This window comes from Komagataella phaffii, chromosome 2, assembly GCF_000027005.1.
Source record: "Komagataella phaffii GS115 chromosome 2, complete sequence".
Lineage (NCBI taxonomy): Eukaryota > Fungi > Ascomycota > Pichiomycetes > Pichiales > Pichiaceae > Komagataella > Komagataella phaffii.
Genome location: NC_012964.1, coordinates 1,555,838 through 1,573,189, shown reverse-complemented (window position 1 = coordinate 1,573,189; position 17,352 = coordinate 1,555,838). Strand labels below are relative to the sequence as shown.

General features: G+C 40.2%; 8 protein-coding genes across 8 annotated transcripts; 5 read left to right on the top strand and 3 right to left on the bottom strand.

The window, feature by feature from the left end:
* Positions 1-118: 118 nt before the first annotated feature.
* Positions 119-4,327, top strand: PAS_chr2-2_0436 (Involved in exosome mediated 3' to 5' mRNA degradation & translation inhibition of non-poly(A) mRNAs; the record flags this gene model as incomplete). The annotated part of the gene is made up of 1 exon (XM_002491708.1): positions 119-4,327. One exon carries the CDS (start codon positions 119-121, stop codon positions 4,325-4,327), a length of 4,209 nt encoding a protein of 1,402 aa, XP_002491753.1.
* Positions 4,328-4,344: 17 nt separating this feature from the next.
* Positions 4,345-8,922, bottom strand: PAS_chr2-2_0437 (uncharacterized protein; the record flags this gene model as incomplete). Its single annotated transcript, XM_002491707.1, has 1 exon — positions 4,345-8,922. The coding sequence occupies one exon, from the start codon at positions 8,920-8,922 to the stop codon at positions 4,345-4,347; it is 4,578 nt and encodes a 1,525-aa protein (XP_002491752.1).
* Positions 8,923-9,167: 245 nt separating this feature from the next.
* On the bottom strand, positions 9,168-10,007 carry PAS_chr2-2_0438 (uncharacterized protein; the record flags this gene model as incomplete). The annotated part of the gene is made up of 1 exon (XM_002491706.1): positions 9,168-10,007. The coding sequence occupies one exon, from the start codon at positions 10,005-10,007 to the stop codon at positions 9,168-9,170; it is 840 nt and encodes a 279-aa protein (XP_002491751.1).
* Positions 10,008-10,320: 313 nt separating this feature from the next.
* Positions 10,321-11,169, top strand: PAS_chr2-2_0439 (uncharacterized protein; the record flags this gene model as incomplete). The annotated part of the gene is made up of 1 exon (XM_002491705.1): positions 10,321-11,169. The coding sequence occupies one exon, from the start codon at positions 10,321-10,323 to the stop codon at positions 11,167-11,169; it is 849 nt and encodes a 282-aa protein (XP_002491750.1).
* An 88-nt stretch (positions 11,170-11,257) lies between these two features.
* On the top strand, positions 11,258-11,717 carry PAS_chr2-2_0440 (uncharacterized protein; the record flags this gene model as incomplete). Its single annotated transcript, XM_002491704.1, has 2 exons — positions 11,258-11,322; positions 11,369-11,717. The coding sequence occupies 2 exons, from the start codon at positions 11,258-11,260 to the stop codon at positions 11,715-11,717; spliced, it is 414 nt and encodes a 137-aa protein (XP_002491749.1).
* Positions 11,697-12,677, bottom strand: PAS_chr2-2_0441 (Gluconolactonase putatively involved in growth regulation; the record flags this gene model as incomplete). Its single annotated transcript, XM_002491703.1, has 1 exon — positions 11,697-12,677. One exon carries the CDS (start codon positions 12,675-12,677, stop codon positions 11,697-11,699), a length of 981 nt encoding a protein of 326 aa, XP_002491748.1.
* A 156-nt stretch (positions 12,678-12,833) lies between these two features.
* On the top strand, positions 12,834-14,066 carry PAS_chr2-2_0442 (Hypothetical protein; the record flags this gene model as incomplete). Its single annotated transcript, XM_002491702.1, has 1 exon — positions 12,834-14,066. The coding sequence occupies one exon, from the start codon at positions 12,834-12,836 to the stop codon at positions 14,064-14,066; it is 1,233 nt and encodes a 410-aa protein (XP_002491747.1).
* A 1,593-nt stretch (positions 14,067-15,659) lies between these two features.
* Positions 15,660-17,330, top strand: PAS_chr2-2_0443 (Protein that recognizes and binds damaged DNA in an ATP-dependent manner (with Rad16p); the record flags this gene model as incomplete). The annotated part of the gene is made up of 1 exon (XM_002491701.1): positions 15,660-17,330. The coding sequence occupies one exon, from the start codon at positions 15,660-15,662 to the stop codon at positions 17,328-17,330; it is 1,671 nt and encodes a 556-aa protein (XP_002491746.1).
* Positions 17,331-17,352: the final 22 nt, after the last annotated feature.

Below are 17,352 nucleotides of genomic sequence, written 5' to 3'. Positions count from 1 at the left end.
ATACTTCACCGTCTATGGCCCTTGATCCCTAACGCTCTCTGATTCCTATACAGGTAGTGTCGTACTCATTAACTGTTGGTTGATTAGTTTACCAGATGGTGAATGCTCCATCTTGAACATGTCTGTAAAGAAACATCTCAAGGCAGCAAAAAATGCCTTAGTCTCCAATGATCCGGACTCGTGTATAGAATATGCTGAGGAAGTATTGAACTTGGAGCAGGACAACTATTTCGCAAATATTTTTTTGGGAAAAGCTTATCACTTGCGGTCTGATGCATTGAATGCCACTAAATACTACAAGACTTGTTGTGAAATAGATCCCATGAACGAACTAGGATGGAAAGGACTCTTGTTGTTGGCAAGAGAATCAGATGACTATGAGTCATTTCTCAGCATTTTGAAAGGGTACGCTGAAATTAAAACTAAGAAGAACGAATCTTTGCAAGAGATTGCAAAAGAAGTTGAGATTTACTTGAAAAAATTTGAGAAGAACCAAGACTTATGTATTGCTGTTCTTGATAGTACTACTTCATTTGGATTCTTGGGCAGGCTGGTGGGAAACCCAATCATTCCAGAAGAAAGATCGTTGATCTTAATAATCGATAAACTTAAGCATAAGGAAGAAGGAGTTATTGCTACAAACATAAAAAGGGCCAAAATAAAGACAGCTAATAATATACCCCTGGAGATTCAGAATAAATTAAACTCTATCAAGTGGGCGGTGTATTCTAAATCCATGCTACCCGATTATATGTCACGATTATTGGAAATTTGTGAGGATGATGACTTGCAAAAAAAATACAATCACCTGTGGTTATCGTACCAGCTCGATGTCCTATCCTGCGCACCCAACGGTGATGCTAAGACTGGTTTGCAGCGAAGGATCTTTGTAGCCTGCGAAGGTATTGTTGCTGTCAAAAGGGATGTTAGGCTGGCTTGGGACATTTATTTGAATTGGCTTGATCCGCAAAATGTCGATGATTTGCCCCTTTGGTTGCTGTGTGATTATATTAGGCTATTTGGTATGGAAGGCTTGGGTTCGATCTTATACGGCTTTGTTTACTCTGATTACTCAAATTATAGCGAGGATAAAGTAAGAAAGTACCTCACGACTGAAGAAACGTATAGCGAAGAAAACAGCGAAGGAAAAAGAGCAGTGCACTTTGTTGATGTGCAAAATGATGAAGAACTGCTCAACCAGTTCAAATCAGATCTCACTGTATCCACAGCCCTCAACGATGCAGAGCTAATGTCTTTTTACGTTAAAAGCATTGAGAAAGCTTCAACCTCTCTGCTTGCTTGTAGAATCGTAAGTGAATTCTACTTATCGCTGAAGGAGTACAAATTTGGATTAATGTATTGCCGTAAAGGTATCAATCTACTAACTAAAGTATTGAAAGATTATGGTTTGAGTTTACCACATACGAAAGAATCCCTACTATTGGATTTGGCATCTATTTATACGTACTATGATGCTCCAAAAGATCATCCGAGGGCTTTCAAACTCTATGAGTCTATTTTGCAAAAAAATCCTTCCAACCCGAAAGCTAAGATCGGGAAATCGTTAATTTTCCTTCAATTAGGGGAGTTCAATAAGGCTAAAGAATTACTTCAAACAATCTTCGATGCAAACTTAGAAGCTAAGGCCTATCTTGGCTGGTGCGAAATTAATTTAGGGAATCTCGAATTCGGTAGGAATCTTCTTACTTCTTGTTTAAAGGATACCAGTCTTCAAGATGAAGAAATGAAAGTTGAGATTCAATGGAGGTTGGCTCATTCGTATTTACAAGAAGTTCAAGAAGTTAAGAATTTACATGATCGATACTTAGTCGAAGGAAACATTAGAGAAGCTTATTCAAACTTGGTTGTGTGTTTAAAGCAGGATGCTACATACGCACCTGCTTACACGACTTTGGGAATAGTTTATGAAGACTATCTTAATGACTCGAAAAGGGCCAATAAGTGCTACTATAAAGCATTTGAGTTAGATATAAGGCAGCTGGAGTCCGCAAGGCGATTAGTGGTTAACTTTGCTTTGGAGCCAGATTGGGAATCTGTACGAGTACTTGCACAGCGAGTGGTTGATTCTGACACCAGCAGAAGTATTTTGGAAGGCGCAGTTGATCCGGCATGGCCGTACCGAAGTCTAGGGTGCGCCTTATTAGAAGTTCAAGAAGATGTTAAAGCAATTGCCTGTTTTCAGTCTGCCTTAAGGCTCGATTCGAAAGATACTGAGTCCTGGGTTGGATTGGGTCAAGCTTATTTGAGCGGAGGTCGATTGGAAGCTTCTATAAAAGTTTTCAATCATATCTTGAATAATCTAGACTCCAACTGGTTTACCTCGTATATGTTGGCTTTATCCTTATCTTATGGAGGTCAGTTTGCTGAGGGTATGTCAATTCTTCAGAAATTGCATTCTACTAGGCCTAAAGAGAAGTGTATTTTAACCGCTTTGATTGAGTCATTCTTGACCAAAAGCCAAGATGACTTATCTAGAGGGTTTGTTGGGCGTTGCATTGAAGCCAGCATAATATCATTGGATTTTGTTTTTCAGCTCTCAGAAGTTGATATTCATTGCTATAAATCTTGGAAATATCTTTCCGAGGCTATTCTCATATTTACTAAGGTTAAAAATTCGTTACCAAGCTACTATGTGAACAAGATTTCTGCTATTTCGAAAAGAGTTGCCATTTCAAGAAGTGATCTCTGTGAAATGGGCGATGGTTTGGAGTATAGGAAAGGACTCTTAGTTGAAGCAGAAAGTGCAACACATTTTGACCGAGCAATATCCTACATGGTTCAAAGTGCGAAGACCGCAATTCAGGTTCTTTCACAAAAATCCTCAAATAAGTTGAGAGCTTCCTTATATTACAATCTGGGGTTAATATATTATCACGCTTTCACATTGACGAATAAGCTCCTCTATTTGAAATGTTCGATTAAGCCTCTACAGAGAGCAATCCTGATTGAACCATTGGTGGCAGATTATTGGATAGCTCTCGGAAATTGTACTATTCTCAAGAACGCTCGAGTTGCCCAGCACTGCTATATTAAGGCGTCATCAATATCCTCAATTAATCACTCCGTGTTTGTTAATTTGGGAGCACTATATTTAATCGCGGGCGACACTGATTTAGCCAAAATTTCGTTTCATAGAGCCTTAAGTATGCAACCGAACGAATATTTGGCTTGGGAAGGCCTGGCCCTATCAAGAAATGAACGTACCCCAGATGCAACTAGTACGTTTAGCCTTTTCGCACATGCCATGGTGCTCTCCAATGGAAAGTCGCCCCTTGCACAACTCTTGTACGGATTTCAAGTTTTGAAGAAATTTGCAATGCAAAACAAATTTTACGGACACACTATTACTGAAAGGCAGGAGATCAGTTTGGCTTGCGGCCTCATGTTGAGGTACCTCAAATTAGATTCAGAGAACGAGTTTGCGTTATTCGTGACATTAAGTTTAATCGAACTCACTCAAAAGTTTGAACTTGGTGTAGAATTAGCGAAAAACTTGTTCAGTTCACTAGAAAGAACTTACAGAGAAAGAGGGAGTGTAAGTGTATTGTATCAACTTACAGCAGCCAAATCACAACAGGCAAGACTTTACTTGGGGTCCGGACAGTACGGCAATGCGATTATGGCTGCAAAGATGGCGATGGATATGTCGGAAGACGATGTTCTACCTCGAAATTCACATGTCTTGAAATGCGTCTTATCATCTAGATCAGTGATAGCGCTTTCTTATTTCTTCAATGGCCAGCTTTCAAAAGCACTGTCTCAACTGAAAGTTTGTCTCGAAAATTCGGATTCCTATAGATTGGTCATCTTGCTTGCACAAATCCTTCACACTTTTGGGAACCAGGATGCAAAGACAGTAGCAATGGAAGAATTATTTAACCATATCGAGAAACGAGATTCTTCCTTACCAATTACCCTAACTATGGGTGCTATTGCTATTAGTGAGGATCTTGAAGATTTACTTCCTGTGGTAAATGAGGACCTTAAATCACTATCCTTTGATCAATTAGCTGCAGACAGCTCCAGAAATGTACCACAAATGGTCCATTTAATCAACCGTAAACTGGACATTAAAGAGAATGTATGGCAGAAAGTTGCATTTCTATTCCCAAATGATGGCAAAACCTGGTCCAAATTGGATAATGACGTTGCACTTGAAGTCTTTTATAATTCAAAATCTTCGAGTTCTTCTCTCAGTAGGTCTTCTGTTAAAACGGGAAGGGTTATCAATATCCAAAGGGGTATATTCTTAGATCCCTCACAAGAAGTAGGTTACGAGGCATTAGTTAAATGCATTCCGACATAAAAACTTTAAGTAATACTCTAATCCTCATGCAGATAGATATCATGGTAAAGTTCGATCAACGTGGCTGCACTCCATGCTTGCGTGGGGCTGGAGTCCGGACAATACGAACCACCTCTATTGGTTAATTCTGTGAGTCCTGCCCAAACGCTTTCTGCAATCCAGCTCCTATGGGCAGACAGCCGCTGGGAAAGTAATAAGTCTAAATGAGTGCTTTGATCTCCTTTTTCGTTCCTACAAAAATCAACCTCCTTAAGATGATAAGATCTGAAAGCTCGCAAAAAGAAACCGGTTAACCAAACCCATTCAGGTCCTTGATGGTAGTTCCGTCCTTTCGCAGTTGCAAAATCCGTTGAATCTTCACTATTGTTGTAGTAGGGACGATAGTTCAAATCAGAAGGATCCAGCGTTGACATGCCTATAGGGCCTCTAATAAGTATATCCGCCTTCTTAAGAGAATTTAGCGCAAAAGACGGGGTGAATAGTTCTGGAGCAACACACATAGCAATGCAAAAGTTGGGTCTCAACTGATAATCTTCATAGGGTTTTCCAGACCGATATAAGTCCTTATAAATCCCTCTTCTGTTGATGATAGCCGAGTCAAGGTCATAGTTGCCATCATCAGAAGGATTCTCAGGAACATAAAAACAACGTTCGAAATTTTTGGCCACTAAAGCATTCCAGTTCTCAAAAGTGACCTCGTTTCCGTGCTGGTTCGTAACTTTACTGAATTTAAACAACCGCCTTTTTTGCAGGTCAACAACAAACTGAAGTGTACTCTTCAACAATCCTATGATCTCTATTGCTGCTCCATCTCTTGGGGTACCGGGTATTCCTTTATTGCCTGCTGATTCACTTTCTCCCATCTTGTCCATCCAAGTTCCACAATTATACTGGTTCCCTCCAAAGATAAGGCCATTATTCCAATCCACGGTTACCCTTACATTGAAACCCTCATTCAACATCTGAGAGTCTAAGTTGGGGCCTGCATTGGCTTCCCGATAGCTGATCCCAGAAGCGTGTCTCGAAAGAATTTCGTAAAGTAATTCTTCAATAGTTGACGTCACCGAATAAGCTCTCTGGTCGGAGATTGGAAACCAAGAGTCGTCAAACGGTAAAAACCTCCTTTCGACTTTCTCTTGAAGAATTTCATGACCATTTGGGACCTCACGCACATAATCTTGAATACTTTGGGCATAAAACCATACAGCATCTCTAGCATTAAATCTTGGCTCAGCGCCCGATCCTATTAAATTTGGTATCAACCCATGTTTAAGTGTTTTTCCACAGTTAACTATATGCGACTTGGCCTCGTCATATCTTCCTGTAGCTAAAAGAAGCCCTCTCAAGGAAAGAAAAATATCTCTACCCCAACATCGCATGTAATCATAGCTAAAATGCGGTAGACCAGCTGCCATTGATGGAATCATTTCTTTTGGGGTTAGACTTGCTGAATTCATACATCCGACCATTTGAACTGAGACCAAAGAAAGATTTTGCAGAAACCGTGTACCTGTTTGGATCATGGGAGACATTAAGGAAAGAGCCCGAAATCTCAATGCCTCGTATGCTACTCCGATAACAATGCAAAAATAACGGGGCAGTAGAAAATAGGGCACTTGCTTGATGCGATCCATTCTGAACCGAAGCCATTTTCTAAAGCGATTTACGGCATCAGGATTTTGACTCAACTCGACAAATTTGTTCAACCTATTAGTAACATAATCGCAAGCCCAAGAACCTTCCCGCAAATGCTCGCAAATAGGATGGGCTAGATCGTTCTTCTTGATAACATCCTTCAAAACGCTGATCCAGCCCTGAAGGCCTGCATAAACCAGACGACCATGTCCCGGTATATCATAGGTACCATCCCTTCCAGCGCTTGCGTCTCTTTCCTCAGATTCACAACGGTATAATATTGCCTGGAGATCTATAAGCGACAACTCTTCAGTAGCTTCAATTGCTCCAGTAGTAGTAAATTTCTCTAACTCCTCATCAACACTTTCCATTAGAGTAGATAGAATGGTTATTGAACCCTGTGGAAAAAATTCAGGCAGTGTGATACAAGATTTCTTGGTAGACTCATTGAAGCTCACTTGAGGGGGGCTTAACTCTACAAGGTCAACTGGGACTTCGGGTAAGTACTTCGGATCAAAAGAAATATCATAATCTTTCTTTTGTCTGAGGGAAAACGAAAACTCGTGGTTCACTCTGGTCCCACTAAGGTTAATTGTGGGTAACGTTTCATGTGCGCCCTCTTCAAACTTAGTTCGGGCAATGAGGAAGTAACCCCGGCCAGTTTTTGAATTAGTTCGATGCACCGTAACAAATTGCCCTTCGTGGTGAACATGCACCTCGTTGTTTTCAGAATGGTCCAATGATTGGTGAGACAGAAACTCCCTAATATAACTCAACCTCGACTTTACATAAGGTATTCCGTTGTTACTTGAAGGATTGTAAAGTTTTTTTTCGTTAACGAGATCAAGTAGTTCAGGGAAACATTCGTCATAACCATACACGCTACCCACAGCACACGAACAGAATGATACTAAGGCCGCAGTTGTCAGCGTGTCCTCGACTTTTCTCTTTTGGTTCGGCACCTCATTGTCATGTGTACAGTCCATAAAAAGAGCATGAGGCGCATTCCTAAAACACACACGAGGAACGGGAATCTCGGACGCTTTGTCAATAAAAGCATTAGCAGTAATAACCTGGGACTCTTTGGTTGCAGGGTATGAGAACTCATCTAATGGTAACCAACGGAGAGAGCCGATAGGCCCTCCTCCATGGCGATGAAGCAATCTAGATAATTCCCCTACTGAATAAGCTTGCATGGCTTCCCTTATCAATGAGCAAATAGCCAGTCGTTCTACAAAGAGTATGTCCAACTCTTCACTTCCCGAAAAGAGTTCTGCAACAACATAAAGATTTGGATTGACTTCTCTTGCAGCATCAAGTAGGGCTTCTCCAACATGTAAAGGGGTCGAGTGACAGTTGTCAATACGAAATCCATCAAACATTTTAGCACATTTCTGAGTGTATTGAACCATCCTATTCCATAAGTAAGGCGAATCGTCTGGACCACTCCCATATCTAAGTTTGACACAATCGCCCCAGATAATAACCTCTCTTCGCAAGTATGATTTAGTTTGACGCGAAGCAAAATCTACCAAAGGGTTACCGCCCCAAATCCAGCCATTGTTGGCCAGTTCCCACTGTTTACCATTCTTGTCCTTGAAAACCGTAAAATAGGGCTCGGTAAGAGGAGTTTTAGTTGTTATCTCACCAAGTTGAGGCCCATGTTCCTCAAGACGAAGGTACTTAATCCTATTGAATAACTGTTCTAAAATTTCGTTAGAATCTTCATCGTAGATTTTGTATTGTGGGAGGTTGATCTCATTTAAAATTCTAGTAGCCCTATTTTCTACCTCTGAAGAGTATTCGGTCGTATCGAGAATGGAAGCCAAAATGCACGCAAAGGAGCTAATATCTAGGCGGTTGGCATTGCGCTCTGCAAGGTGGAATGGCCGAGTAAGACATGTATCCTTGACGAATTCGGCTAGTTTAGAATAGTCTTCATAAGAATCCTGTGGTAGCCCAATTTTGATGTTTCCCTGGAGACTTGTTTCCCAGTGTTCTCTTAACTCAGCAACGTGGCTTCTAACATCAAGAACATAAAACTGCCACAATTTGAGATCTCCTAGAACGTGTACTTTTATTCCATCCATGATAGTTAGTATGTCATCAGTGGATTTTATAGTAGTCGGGTACCCGTGGTTGGCCATACTGTTACTAAATTCTTTCAAGCGAAGGTCTAACTCAATCGCTGAGATAAGATGTGGAGAAGTCTCGCGATTATAACCAGCTTCTGGGTGAGATCTCAACCAAGCTGAGTTATTTGCTGTGTGGTTCCAGACCACGTCAGTCATAGAAAGGATACCGTGCTCCTCATGTAACCGAGATACCATTTGTTCAACTTCTGTTTCAGAATTGAAAATCGTTGGATCAAACTGAAGTTGATCGTATATTGAATATGGCGAATTTGATTCCCCTCGTGATTGTAACGGAGTAAAATGAATCATATTGTAGCCCTTTTTTGAAATCTTATCGAATATTCGTTCCCATGCCACTAAATCATTACCCATCCACTTAGACACTACCGACTGCAGGCTTATATTATTGAAGGGCAGATAGGAACCGTTTATATAGATATTGGGAGGCGAAATAAAGTAATATTGGCGGGTTGTTTTCTGAACATCTAATTCTTCATCCTGGTAAGAAATGAAGTAGGAGAAACTGCCTGGTTTGTAAATTGGAATAGCAATAACAGTATCTTCGTATAGGCTACAAGTAATTTTCTGCTGGTAAAACTTGTCTCTTTCAAATTTTTTAACAAAAGATGATGGGACATTGTGCCACAAGTCACCCTTATTGGCTATGGTACTTCCAGCTTCTATTATAATATGAAGTTGTAGCAAAATGTCTCCTTCTTTGTAATTGGGGTCCAATGGAGCAGATGGTAAGGTAATCACACCTGACGAGGATCCAGCAACTGGAGCCCCAAAATTATCAACTTTCAGAAACACAGCTCTTGTCATTTGCTTTCTGTAGACTGACGGGTTTGATTGTAGGTTGATGGAGGAGTGGTTGTATATAAACAATGCTGCGCTGGTCTCAAAAAAAAAAAAAAGAAAACCTACTGGACAATTGCTACTGCATATGGCAATTGAACGAATAAAATGTTTAATGGCAACAGAACGATTACTGCCCGTTTCTGTTGTAGCTAACGATAGAACTAGCATCCAATACTACAACTAGAAAATCGATGCTTTATAGTTCTACCTTAAATCTGTCCTCTATATAGCTCTTGAATTATGGTCTTATTTTCAACTGTTTGATTCACAATACCCTGAACTTTATCAGGAAAAACTCTGCCGTACCAGATTGATTGACCAGCGGTGTTAAAGTATATTACATTTCCTGCGAATGCATGTCCACCAACATGCGATATTATACCCACTTTTATTCCTCCAGGATTTTTGTACTTATTGTATAGTAGTCCTTCCTTATTCAACACAAGTTCAAACTCCTTTTTTAAAAGAGGGGCGATAATTCCACATCTTTCATCTCGCTGAGTATGTCCACATATTAAGATAAGCCCATTCATATTTTTCTCCCAATCTATGCCTGCCACTTCGTGGGAATCGGCTCCAGGTTTCAAATAAAGTTCTGCAAAAATCTGAATCTTATCTTTCTGGATATAGTAAATTAGATTGTCAGGAAATAGTACCACTTTAAACCGGTTAGGATCTTGGTGACTCTCTAGAGCGACGTTACTTATCAAAACAGGATGCAACGGTGATTGTATTTGTTTTCGCAAAGGATGGATATTGGAAGCAAATGTATCGGGAGCCAGCTCTATCCTACTAGGCCATTTGTTCCCGTCAACATCAGTTGTATAGACAAGAAGATGTTTCCATACTTTAGGTTTGGTGTTGTTCAGCGGTTTATCAAATTCGATTGATTTACCCTTCGGGAATTGTGGCCTACAATATGTACAGCCCGTATCAAAAGTAGGATCCCGACATTTTTCTACAATACTAAATGATTCCAAAAGTTTTCGGACGATTGGTTTTGATGAGGATGTTAGACATCTTTTTTGTATGATTGGACTTGGGTTCATCAGTTTGGGATTCTTATCGGTGCCTGGAAGAAAGTACTACTAGGTTCTTTCGGGAGGTATATTCAAGTGGCCGGGCGAGCTAGGCTTCAGCACAGAAGTAAAAATGTTTGTCGTAGGTAAATCGTGGGCTGACGCAGTTTTCTTTCAAACATTGCGATAGGAATTCAAATTGTTTTAGATCCTTCGTGACGGAAACAGATATGCTCCAGCACAGTGGTTTTGGTCGTGAGTTTGTTTGCACTGGGAGTCGTTCATTAAAGAGAAGCTCGAATAGGAATTTCACCTAAACCTAAACAGTGTTAAGTCATAGAGAATGAACAAAACTACAAGCGGTAGTGCTGTAAAGCTCGCCTTCGATGAGTATAGGACATTTAAAGGAATGGCCTCGGGTAGACCTATCATTTTCCTTCACGGACTGCTTGGAAATAAGTTGAACAATAGAGGCACGAGTAAGCATTTAAGTCGGACATTGAGTAAAGTCGTTTACTGTCTTGATCTTCGAAACCATGGAGACTCTCCCCACAATCCAAATCATGACTACCCATCGATGGCTCAAGACGTTGAGTGTTTCATAAGGGACCATCACGTTAAGCAGCCTATTGTTATTGGACATTCCATGGGAGCAAAAGTGGCCATGAGTCTTGCCTTGAGAGATGCGAAAACATGCTCGATGTTAATAAGTGTAGACAATGTTCCAAAACCTAACACAGGAAATGATGTGACAGCAGAAATTTCTAAGTTCAAGAAATACTTAAACGTGTTGAGAGAGGCGTTTACAGACCCAAGGGTATCTTTGAAAAGTGTGGACTCACGACTTGAGTTGGTCGAACCCTCACAAAGAATAAGGACCTTTCTTATGAGCAATATCAAAAAAGACTATGGCTCAGGTGACGTCTATTGTAGGATTCCTATCGATATAATATATCGCAACATCAATAAGATATTCGAGTTTCCGTATCAGCATGAGGTTTTTAATGGGCCTTGCCTCTTTGTTCGAGGAACTGATTCTCATTTTATTCAAGATACCGACGAAGAAGCTATACAGGCGAGATTTCCGCACTACAAAATTGAGGACATTAAAGCTGGGCATTGGATTATAAGTGATAATCCTCAGAAATTCAGGGAAACAGTAAAAAGATTCATCAGGGAAAACGAAAAGTAGTTAAGTGCTTGAAATCCTGAAACGCTTGCTAAAAAAAATTCTCGAATTGTATAACTTATTTGTCGCTTTTAAACTTACTATACATTCAATGAAATGCGGTATTTGTGAACTCGAAGATTCAAAATACAAATGTCCAAGATGTAGTGTACAGTAGTAAGTTAATAGTTTCGAAAACTCAAGTACATACTAATATTGTCAGCTGTTCGATGCTTTGCTACAAATCAAAAAGTCACAAGCACCACACCATTGAAAACCATGACAAAAAGTCTGCTATAGATTTGATCACTGCTAGAAATGCAACGGATGAAACCAAGTCCGTATTGCATGATAGTCGGCTCGCAAAACTTTTGAAAGAGCCCACTTTGAGATTTCATCTCAAAGTCATATATGAACTCCTTAATCATCCTCAATTGACTAACGAAACGTCGGCTGAAGCCAGACGAGAGATAGCAAACAAAAAGTTAGTCAATTTAAGACGCAGAGGGTCTGAAGAAAATAAGCTGGTCGAAGATTTTTGTGCACATGTTCTAGAATCCGTGAATCGGTGAAGCGTCAGTCATATTTAAGCTATAGTAGTTCTCTGGAATCCCTTTAATGTTTAACTTCACTCTAAATAAGGCGCCACCCTGATCACCGAAATTTGATTTAAATTTCTGAGGACTTTCAATATTAAGGTTGGCGCTAGTGACGAAAAGTTCATCCATATTAACACCACCAATGCAGCAGCAAGTTATTCGTTTCGCTGGAAAACTGTACGCGTCTAGTAGTTGTCCATTCCTATCAAAATGGAGCACTTTCTGTGAATTATAGACCGAAACAAAAAAATCTCCGTTTTCAGCAATAGTAAATCCATCTGGCTCTGGTGAGTCTACTTCAGGAAGAAGTTTCTTGAAGTCGATAAATGGCCTCCGGTTAGACAGCGTCTTTAAATCGTTACAATCGAAGCACCAGAGCTTAAACGTCAGACTGTCTATCCAGTACAACTTTCCGTTATTCCAGCGCAAGCCATTTGAGATATACGCATTCTCAATCTTTGCTGTGATAGCTGAACCATCTATCATGTATAGCTTACCTTTGGGCTCTACCGTTTGTTGATGAAAATCAGACATTGTGCCTATCCACATATTGCCATTTCCATCAATCATGCCATCGTTGGATCTCATTGTCGGATCGTGTTGAGGATAATCGGCCTTAAATGTTAATGTTTCTGAAGATAAGTCGTACAGCCCATAACCCTGGCTAATAGCAACGATTAGAATACCAGGATTAGTTGTCAGCCCTATGAATCCGATTGAATCTGTAAAGTCCTGTAAGTTGAAAACTCGATGAGTAGATTGAATTCTGTAACACTCCTCTTCGGAGTAGTCGTCAATGGGACTAGAATCCAATAAGTGCACAAAGTGAATCTCTACAGCAATGATATCCACCCAATACAGACGATTTAATCGTTGGTCATACTTGACACCTTCGGTGAGTCTTCCATTGAAATCTAGAAACTTGAAAACCATTGACCAGATGAAGATATATAGTGTGTGGCCTGTGAGACCAATCTTCTTCCGATGCGCGAAATGATAGTAGATAAACAAAACAAAAGGTGAGACGCTTAGTGTAGAGATTTGAAGTAACTGCTGTTCGTCTCCTTTGGACTAAATCGTTGATAAGGAATGAACGAATATATCGAAGATTGGTCTGAAGAACGATATGCCACTTTGAAATCCAGTTTGGAGGTACATGAACCTAGCACTTTAAGATGTCACTCGACAAAGAAGAGTGAAACTGACGGACGTCAATTGCATGACGACGTCGAAAGCAGGCATGTTAGTGAGAGGGGTAAATATCCTCAAGGGAAAGCTTACACAAACAGTAAACAGTATAGAAGTAACTTAGTAAACCAAGAACCAACCGATGGTATGAAAAAGACTAGCCCTTCCTTCAAAAGATCACACTTGGAGCAATTTAGTGATCAAAAAACAGATACCGATTATGACGATTTTAATCTAAGTGGACTAGAATTGGAAAAAGAAACCGATTTTGCACAACATGCTCCTCAAAAGAATAGAGAATCAAGTAGCGGCAATTTTACCCGCATCTCATGGAATGCCCAACCCCAACCGAAGTCTTCAATCAGTTCAAACTTATCATCAAACTTTGATTACAAGGGCAACAACTCACCACATTCACAATCTCTACATGGAAAACGGTCAATGCCCTTATTGAGATACGAAGGGAGCAATCTTGTTCCTAGCTCAACTGGTCATCAGTTACGTAAAGTGTCGTCTATAGTAGAAATGCCATTTCGGATGAACTGCTCCGCTATGTCAGAAGAACGACGGGAAGATTCAATAGAAGACTTGCATGATCCTGATGATGAATTAGAAGATAGTAACAATTTCCGGATCACATTAGGGGATCGTCAATCGCTCAAGAAACTAATCAACCTAGCAAATTACATGGAAGTTTCACATACAAATTCCTCAGTTGGAAGCACAACAAAGAAATCTCGGATGCGATTAATTAGACATGGTAGTGGGCGTAAAGAGCGAAAAGCTCACATTGGGCCGATGAGGTTTAATTCTATGGCCAGTCGATGGGAGGGTAATGAGGAAGACCTTGAAAGGTTTGAGGCAGCTTTAGAACGGGAATCGTTTGGAGGTATGACCAGCAATCAGAATAAAAGTGCATACAGGCCTGCTATTCCTGAGATTGTGAACGGGATAGATATTGGTGGTATTTTCGCATTGAAAGAGTCCTGGAAAGAGCGATGTCAGCATGAGGAGCATCGGTGGAGTCGCAAGATCAATCAATGGTTCAATGGAAGGGATGAGGAAGATGGTTTCGGTGATTTAATTAAACAAAGGCATGAAATCAGAACAATGATTGGGCGCAGCACAATTTAGAATGCACGTTAGTTTGTGCTGATAGCCTTCCGGATAGGGCTCACTCCTTTTCAAGGAATGATAGCTTTAGATCAATTGGCTACAGAGATTTACCATCGATGTATAGAACGTTTGTTCGGAATTCTCTTAAGAAGGGTGCCAAGTCATCCCAAGTCATCCAGACGTTCATCTCGCTATAAAGAATGCACACTACTGAAGCGAGGAAATAACTATTGAAAGAAGTCTAAGGGGTCTGTCTCTATGGCCCCAAGCTTCACAATCCATAAGGGTCGGATTGTCGACTCATAATCCACAAGGTGAGAGTGCTCCTGCTTTAACTTTGTACAGAGTAAATAGGAAAACTAAAACTTCATTTCAAACAAATTTATCAAGGATCTCTTCAGCGTACCAACTTTCTTTATCAATCGAGCTATGTTCTTTTTCCTTGTCGCGAAAAGAGGAGGGAAATTCAGTATTAGCGTGGTGTCTAGAGTGGATTGCGTAACAGTGTGAAGAGTGAGCAAAACATGTCACACTGCTGGTGATTTAGCCGGTCTTCCTATACTGTGAACGTTAGTGCTACGTCGTGTCGTGAAAAAAAGAGAAGTATATTCGGATCAGAAGTCTTCCCTCCCCCCCCCTCTACCTTACGGAACGGAACACCTACGACTCAACTCCTACTCTATCAATATCGCTTCTTTCGACCATATGGCCAGTAGAACGTACACTCGTATCAAGTCTGTGAATTTGTCTTCGTCTTCAGGTACGCGAGACTTGCTCAATCTAGTACACCTTTGTGTAACTTAAACTTTCGTTAGTGTGTCATCACTTCTATCATCCAAAGTTGAGCAAGGATTTGCTGCAAGTCGGAAACTTCCAGTAAAATATATATCAAAAAATGGTGGAATGATTAGTCCTCAGAAACAAGTTACTCAATGCTGCTGATTGCAAGCTGAAAATATGGTCAAACTATCTCGGCTATTAGTTTAGGATGACGGATCTGTATCTGATGTCATTCGTTCTCTTTAAGTTCAGTTTGCATGTTAATTGGATTCCTGTCTAAATTTTACTTCGATAGCTTCTGTTGTCATATGCAAAGAGGCTGCTTTACATGATTCAATCGTATCGGTTGCAGATTAGCTATTTATTGTTGTCATATTGTTGACAGCTTTGCTGTCCTCATCTATTAAGTTAAGGTATACGCTGGACGAAAAGGATGCAAATCCAACAAGCCAGATGTTGCATAGATTGAAACCAGTTCCAACATGGTCTCATGTCAGAAATCTCATCTCGTTAGTGTGAATCCACCCGGGAATGTCTCTTAGACAAATCCTTGAACAAAAAAGTCAACACAAAATATATTAATAAACATGAGCGCTAGTCCTCACCAAAGTTATTGTACCCGCATTTAGTTTTGACTTCCTTATAGCCCTTTAATATGCTTTCACCCTTGCCTTAAATTTCAAACTGAAGTCAAAAAATAATTGCCTCTTCATTACAGGAACGGAACGGCTTAGCAGTTGTTCAATCAATGTCCAGATGAATTTCGACATCACGTGAGCACATTCTTTTGTTTCTCACTTCCATGAATTGACTTACATTGTTAATTGCTATATGTCCAGAAGAAGGGCTGACAAGAAGGAAAATGAACCTGAAGTAAGAGGCCCTAATAGTGCTCTGACTGCGTTTTTAAGAGAACAGGGGATTGATGCTGGTGCGATTAGAAGACGTTATGAACAAAGTTTGTTGACTGAACGTAACGAGCAAACGAGTCACTTGCATGAGCAAGAAGAACCCTTTCAAGAGAATGAGATCATACTGGCAGCAATTGAGAAGAGAAGACGCAGGAGGACAGATGCCAATTCAGATAGTGGTTATTCAGACTCAAGTTTCAGCAGTGACGACGTGAAAGATTCTCATTATTGTATGAATTGCGATAGGGAGTTTAAAATTACTGTCTATTCAAAAAAGTTAGAGAAAGATGGAAAAGTTGGTTATTTATGCACTGAATGCACAAGGTTTCAAGTAGACCAAGAACGAAGGAAGAAGAAAACCGCATTCGAAGCCAGGAAGAAGAGAAAAAAGCTAGCTTCTGCTTTGTTAAACAGACAGGAACTTAAAATTCCCAGCTTGCAAGACATTTGTATTAAACTTCTAAGCAAGCACATTGACGATGTTCATGCACTAGGGGACATCAGTGTGGTTAGCTTGAACAAAATTAGTCGGATCCTATCTAAGAACCGCTCCCTTAACAATAGGACCATGATGTTGTTTCTGGACGTCACTTTGAAACACTTGGAATTTTGGGACTGTTCAAACATAGATATGGCATACTTGGACAAGATCACCGCATTTTGTCCAAAGTTAGAATCAATGACGTTGAACATGTGTGGGCAATTACATAATAGCAACCTGATCTCTTTTGCCCAGAATCTTTTGGATTTAAACTCTATTGTACTGAATGGTCCGTTTTTGATTAGCGAACCAACTTGGGTGCAATTCTTTGAACTGATGAATGCGAGATTAAAGTTATTTCATGTATCGAACACTCATAGATTCTCAGGTGATTCTCTCCAGAGTTTACTAACTAACTGTGGAACTAGCCTCGAGTCTCTTTCTTTAAGTCGACTTGATGGTCTTATGTCCAAGGCTGCATACGATGTTTTGCCCTATCACTTGAGGAATTTAAAACATTTAGATCTTTCCAACCCATTCAAAGAAAATCTGATTGACGATAATTTGATTATGAGTATTCTCTCGGTGAATGGTGAATCTATAGAGACGCTTCTATTGGATGGATGTTCTGGTCTAACTGATTTGTTTTTAGTCAAAGGTGTTAAAAGATACTGTTCTTCTTTAAAAAGGATCAGTTTAGAGTCGCTTGACCAAGTTACTGATAGCGGCCTTACACAGTTATTTGGTGGTTGGACCATAAATAGCGGATTGATTGAAGTCAATTTGAAACGGTGTTTTGGCTTGGGAGACAGAGGTATATTGACATTTTTGAACCATTCTGCATCTTCTTTGGTGAGTCTGAACCTCAATTCTGTGTACAGCTTGAGCCATACTTTGTTTCAAACTTTGTCGAGAACTCTAAAACTTCCCCTATTGACCGCACTCGATTTGGGATTTGTTCGATCGGTGGACGACAAGGCGATTGCAATTTTGTCGAGAATTTGTCCTAAGTTGAAAGAGTTGGAAGTTTATGGAAACAACAGGTGTACTCAAAGAGCGAGGATAAGACGTGGCCTCAAAGTGTTGGGAAGACAAAGTGATAGTATATAGCAAGAGACTGGAAAAAACTTTT